A 6,130-nucleotide genomic window follows, 5' to 3' on the forward strand; every position below is an offset into this window, starting at 1 on the left:
TTATATTCTTTTCTCTATTCCTCTTCCTCTGAACCCCTTGAAACTTTACCCCCATTACTCTGTGATTCTTCCTTGCTAGAGCCATTGCCCCCACTCTCTCAATCACCCTCAGTGATTTGGAGTAGAAGGAGACAGGTAGTTATAGAATGGAAATCGGAAAAAAGAGACCTTATTCTGTGTCATGAAATATTAGGATATTCTTGATAGCTTTCCATAGCTGTGACAAAATATCTGAGCAAAAAAAAAAAGGCTGAAAGATTTATTTTGGTTCACAGTTTCAGTCCATAATCAGTTGGCTACATTGTCTCTGGACATGTGGTGAGGCAGACCATCATGGTGGACGGGTGTGACAGAACAAAGCTGCTCACCTCATGGCAGCTAGGAAGTAGAGAGGCCAAAAGTCCCTGAACATTGCTGTATTATAGACCAAGCCTCCAACACATGAGCCTTTGGGGGACACTCCAGATCTAAACTACACACACCCATATCCAATTTTGAATATTGTCAATATTGACATTTGACTATGATTGACTTATTTGATTTTTATGATTTCTTAGCAATCAGGCAGACACTGGAAAAACTGAAAAATGCAAAAAAAAAAACAAACTAATTGTTTTCAAATATAATGAAATTTATTTATGTTTTAAATTTAAATATTAAGGAAGTTACCCCATATATGCACATGTATATTATATAATTTGTATCAATTAAAATATTAAAAATTTCAGGGCTGGGGTTGTGGCTCATGGATACAATGCTCGCCTAGCACGTGCGAGATGCTGAGTTGGATCATCAGCACCACATAAAAATAAATAAAATAAAGCTATTGTGTCTAACTACAACTAAAAAAAATTTTAAAAAATATTAAAAATTTATGAAGCATAAAAATATATAAAAATTCAAACATTTTAATTTTTTTTTAAATCCATTTTTAAAAATTAATTTATTCCATCACCCTGTAGGAGGAGTCACATCAGAAAGACAGGAGAGTTAGGAGCAGCCAGCGGCTCACAGGTTATTGGGAACACCAAGATCAGCAACTCCTGTGCAAGCATTTGGCCTCCTCCGCTGCCCATCAGGTCTAGTCACAGGGACTCTGCCCTCTTCCTCCCTGCTCTTGCCTCCAAGCCAGGGCTCAACAGAGCAAGAGCCACCTATGAGGGAGAGGCACAGCTACTGTCACAGGCAGCACCGCCACACAAGCAGAGAGGCGCTGATGCCACTTCAGGAGAAACAAAACTCAGTCTAAACATCCAATTTCAAAATTTCGGCATTCTCCTTTCCTAAGGTACTTGTAGGAGTTCCACAGACAGGCAGTAACACGGGGAACAGGCCTGGGACCAGGTGACCACGGCAAGGTTCACTCTAAGGCAGCCAGCTGCTCCATAGCTTGCAGGGCTTTCCTAGCATTTTCTTCAAATTCTTTCTGCTTGCTGTTGGTTTCCTTTGCAATTTTGTTCTTGGCTCTTTCTTTGTCCAGTTTCAAAAATTCACCAAGGGTTAATTCTTCAAGCTTCTTCTTGACAGAAAGGAATGCACACCCAGACGAATGCTTTTTATGTTCCTCTAAGGGGTTGTCACTTGGCTCCCAGCCTTCCAGCTCCTTGAAGCAGAAGAAACACTTGGCCAAGTCGGGCTCGTTGTCAGTGGGGCAATGGATGAAGCCGGCCTCGGCCATCCGCTCCGGGGTGCAGGCGCAGCCCTCCAGGAAGGGCCAGTTCTTGAACATGGAGACGCGGTGGTCCTTGAGATAGAGCTGCCAGGTCGGTGGCAAGAACTGAGCCCCCATGGCGCCGCCGCCGCCTCAAACATTTTAATTTTATAGTTTTATTTTCTTATTTAGAACCAGTTCCTCACCTGCCCAGATTTCAGACATTTTCCTGTGCTCTTAAAAAGCTGGGGGACCCTGGCACTGTTGTATTCACATGTAGTAGCATGTGAATTCATATGTTGGAAACAATCCCCCAAGTCACTTTCTGTATAGAAATATGAGTTACAAATAACCTCCTCTCATTTTGTGTTTTTTGTCATTTCACCTTCCTTGTGGTTTCTTTCAACAAATAGAAGTTTTTTTTCTGTTAATATAGTCAACTTTGTTGTTAAGATAGTCAACTTTGTTATTTTGTATTATGGTTAACACATTTTGTGTCTTGTTCATTATTCTTAGATCAAAAAGACATTCTATATTTTCTTTGGAAAGTTTAAAAAAATTCCATTCCTATTTGTTTAATTCATCTCTGATATATTTTTTCATAGGGACTAAGCATGCTTTATCTTTGTTGAAAAGTCCATTTCTTCCCAGCGATTCTATGATGTTATCTTTGCCTTATGAAATTTCCAATATGCCTGGATCTGTTTCTGGCTCTGGGCTCTCTATTCTGTTCCATTAATTGTTTATTATTCTTTTTATATTTTTATTTTTTGGTACCGGGGATTTGAATCCAGGGCCTTGTGCAATGAGCTACATGTCAGGTCCTTTTTATTTTTATTTTGAGAAAGGTTCTTTCTAAGTTGCCTGGCTGGTCTTAAACTGCAACTCCTGCCTCAGCCTTCCTAATAATAGATTATAGATATGTACCACTGCACCTGTCTTCTATTTGTTTTTGTACCAATATTGTACGGTGTTACTTTAGATTTATGGTAAGCCATGCTGTTACATTTTAGAATAATTTATCAAGTTCTATAAAACTATGTCAAAGTTTTGATTGAAATTTAATCTAAATTTAATTTAGTCATTTTGGAGGGATCAATATCTTTACAGTGTTGTGTCTTCCTATCAATGAAAACAATAGTTCTCTGTTTCTCAATGAAATTTTATAATTTTTAGATGCCACCCTTGCATCTCTTTCTTTTATTTGGGATGGGGGAGGTACTCTGGATTGAACACCAAGGGGTGCTTTATCACTGGGCTACATTCCCAGCCCTTTTTATTTTTTGAGGCAGGGTCTCACTAAATTGCTGAGGCTGTTTTTGCGCTTGTGATCTTCCCACTTTAACCTCCCAAATCTCTGGATTACAGGTGTGCACCACTGAACTCTCCTGGGTTTTTTTGTTTGCTTTTATTATCTTGCCCTTTTAATGGATCTCTTATCTTTGCATATTTTTCTGCATAACACATTACCCCCAAACTTAGGGAACTAAAATAACATCATATATTGTTTTGTGGTTCATGGAATCAGGACTTTGGGGAGTGGCTTGGTTGGAAGTTCTAACCTGAGGTCTCTTAAAAGGTTGACGTTAAGATTCAGGCTGAGGCTGGAGGATCTGCTCCCAAGGTGGTTCCCCAATTTGATGTTGGTTATTTGCAGGAAGCTTTGGTTCCTTGCCATGTAGACCACTGACAAGATGGCTCGAGTGTCTTTACTGCTGATTCACCTGGAGTAAGGGACCACAGACCAAACTGTAAAGTGCAGTATCTTTTATCTTTTATGACAACTTTGGAAGCAAGACATTGTCACTTTTGCCTTATTTGATTTGTACTAAGAGTCCAATAACAATTCAGAGAGGGAAGATGTTACATAAGTGCTTAAATACCAGGAAGCAAGGATCACCGGGGCCATCTTGTGTTAGAGTCTGTAAACAAGTCAAAATAACACCTGGCATTTTGCCAGGGGAATGTTAAAGTCGGTAAACAAGTCTGGATGGTGCCTGGCAAAATGCCAGAGGGAGTGGTTTGAGAAGTAACAAAAGTGAGCCATTAAGTGTGGAGATTCCTGATTGGTTGACTGCTGTATCTAGTTTATGTTAATTAGATAAGCTGTGTGGAATGTATAAATACTGCTCCTGTCCTGCAATAAACGGCTCCTACTCCTGCTGTATCAACGCACACAAGTTGTTCGTCACCCCCCGGTTATTTTGCTGCAGCCGGACTTCGGCAATCTTGGAACCTGGTTACCACACTAACCTTCCAGTTTATCTGAATGGAAAGGTGTAATGACTCTTGTAAACCTTATCTAAAACAGTGAATTATCCCCTACCATGTGAATGTGATATGCCAATGTTTATTCACTGTAAGAGGAGTCTTCCATTTGTGCTATGTTGAAAGTTCATTTGAAACCATGTAATTAGACCATTGAAAAATATGTTGAAATGTAATGAAGACATTCTTCATTTCAGTGGTACACAAATAGTCCTTAGCAGCCTTTTATTTTAGCCTAATATGTAAGGGGTCAAGAAATAGATCAAGGGGGCTGGAGTTATGGCTCAGTGGTCGAGCACTTGCCTAGCATGTGTGAGGCACTGGGTTCGATTCTCAGCACTACATATAAATAAATTAATAAAATAAAGGTCCATCAACAACTAAAAAAAATAATAAAAAAAGAAATAGATCAAATGACTCCAGGTATTTAATTAATTTTAAAAAAAATTATTTATTTTTAGGTACTAGGAATTTAACCCAGGGGCACTTCACCACTGAGATATATCCCAGTCCTTTTTATTTTCTATTTTGAGACAGGATCTGGCTAATTTGCTAAGTCTAGCCTTGAACATGTGATCCTCCTATCTCAGCCTCCTGAGTGGCTGGGATTACAAGCATGCCCTGCCAAAGCATCAGGAGTTTGTAACATTCACTTGAAAAATCTCTGCCCTTGGAGATTTTAGTAAATTTCTCCTGGATTCTATTTTAGGCATTTAGATATCTTTCCCTTGTTCAGTGGATTCCTCACATTAGTGCCCTACACTTTTTGGTTGGTCTTGTTGGTTTGGTGTTATGCACACACATACACAGATGAGCCTTTACTTAAACTAAACATATTCTGAACCTAGTAATTTCACTAAGGTTTAGGGTGGAGTATTTGCAAGGAAAGAATTCTGTTGCATAGCTCCTGTCAGGCCTCTGACCCCTCTGTGTAGACCCTGTTTCCTCCTGCTTCTCTCCCAGTATTTCTTTGTAAAAAATAAACAGTCAAGAGCTTCCTTTGTCTTCTTCTCAGGTCCACAAACAATCTCGAAATATTTCAGAGCAGGAGTTTCTAAAATGTGGTCTTTGGGGCCAGGTGTGGTGGAATACACCTGTTATCCCAGTAATTTGGGAGGCAGAGGCAGGAGGATCAAAAGTTCAAGTCTAACATGAACAACTTAGTGAGACCCTATCTCTAAATAAATAAATAGATAGATAGATAGATAGGACTAGAGATGTAGCTCAGTAGTAGAACACCTCAGGAATGGTACAGTACCCAGTAACACACATGAATGTATGCATGCACATGCGCGCGCACACACACACACATACATGTCACACATTTTCACAGTTTATCCCTAGATATTTGGTTTGCTGTTGCAAATGGCATCTTTCATCCATTTTATTTTCTAATAAGTTAAAACTGAAGGAAAGCTGTTGATTGTTGGAAATGATTGTTTTTGTTTTTTGGTGCTGGGGATTTAACTCAGGGGTGCTTAACCACTGAGCCACATCCCCAACCCTTTTTATTTCTTATTTTTTAAATATTTATTTATTTTAAAATATTTATTTTTAGTTTTAGGTGGACACAATATCTTTATTTCATTTTTATGTGGTGCTGAGAATTGAACCCAGTGCCTCACGCATGCTAGGTTAAGCGCACTACCACTGGAGCCACAACCCCAGCCCAAAATATTTATTTTCTAGTTGTAGTTGGACATAATACCTTTATTATATTTATTTATATGTGGTGCTAAGGATCGAACCCAGGGCCCCTCAGGAGCTAGGTGAGCACTTTACCGCTGATCCACAACCCCAGCCCCAGTCCTTTTTATTTTTTGAGACAGGGTCTCACTATAGGGCCTTGCTAAGTTGCTGAGGCTAGTTTTGAACTTGGGATCCCCCTGTCTCAGCCTTCTGAGCCACTGGGATTATAGGCATGTGCCACCACACCTGGCTAGGTTTAAATGTTTAAATTTTTCTTTTGTTTTTTATAATTTCTTTACTTCTTTCACTTCGTTATCAAGTCTTTTTTCTTTTTTTTTAAATTTTTTTAATATTTATTTTTCAAGTATCGGCGGACACAACATCTTTGTTTGTATGTGGTGCATGAGGATCGAACCCGGGCCGCACGCATGCCAGGCAAGTGCGCTACCACTTGAGCCACATCCCCAGCCCCAAGTCTTTTTTCTTTCACCATTCAAACATCCATTACCCTTCTAGTTTTCC

At 39.5% G+C, this 6,130-nt stretch overlaps 1 protein-coding gene across 1 annotated transcript; it reads right to left on the bottom strand.

Annotated features, from left to right (window-relative positions):
- Positions 1-924: 924 nt before the first annotated feature.
- On the bottom strand, positions 925-3,558 carry LOC107147207 (baculoviral IAP repeat-containing protein 5). The gene has a single exon (XM_015491609.2). The coding sequence runs from the start codon at positions 1,787-1,789 to the stop codon at positions 1,361-1,363; it is 429 nt and encodes a 142-aa protein (XP_015347095.1). The 5' UTR covers positions 1,790-3,558; the 3' UTR covers positions 925-1,360.
- Between the last annotated feature and the right edge of the window lie 2,572 nt (positions 3,559-6,130).

Source organism: Marmota marmota, unplaced genomic scaffold, assembly GCF_001458135.2.
Source record: "Marmota marmota marmota unplaced genomic scaffold, marMar, whole genome shotgun sequence".
In the NCBI taxonomy this organism is placed as follows: domain Eukaryota; kingdom Metazoa; phylum Chordata; class Mammalia; order Rodentia; family Sciuridae; genus Marmota; species Marmota marmota.

Coding starts and splice junctions, on each gene's coding strand:
- LOC107147207 (XM_015491609.2), bottom strand. CDS start 1,789: ATGGGGGCTCAGTTCTTGCCACCGACCTGGCAGCTCTATCTCAAGGAC.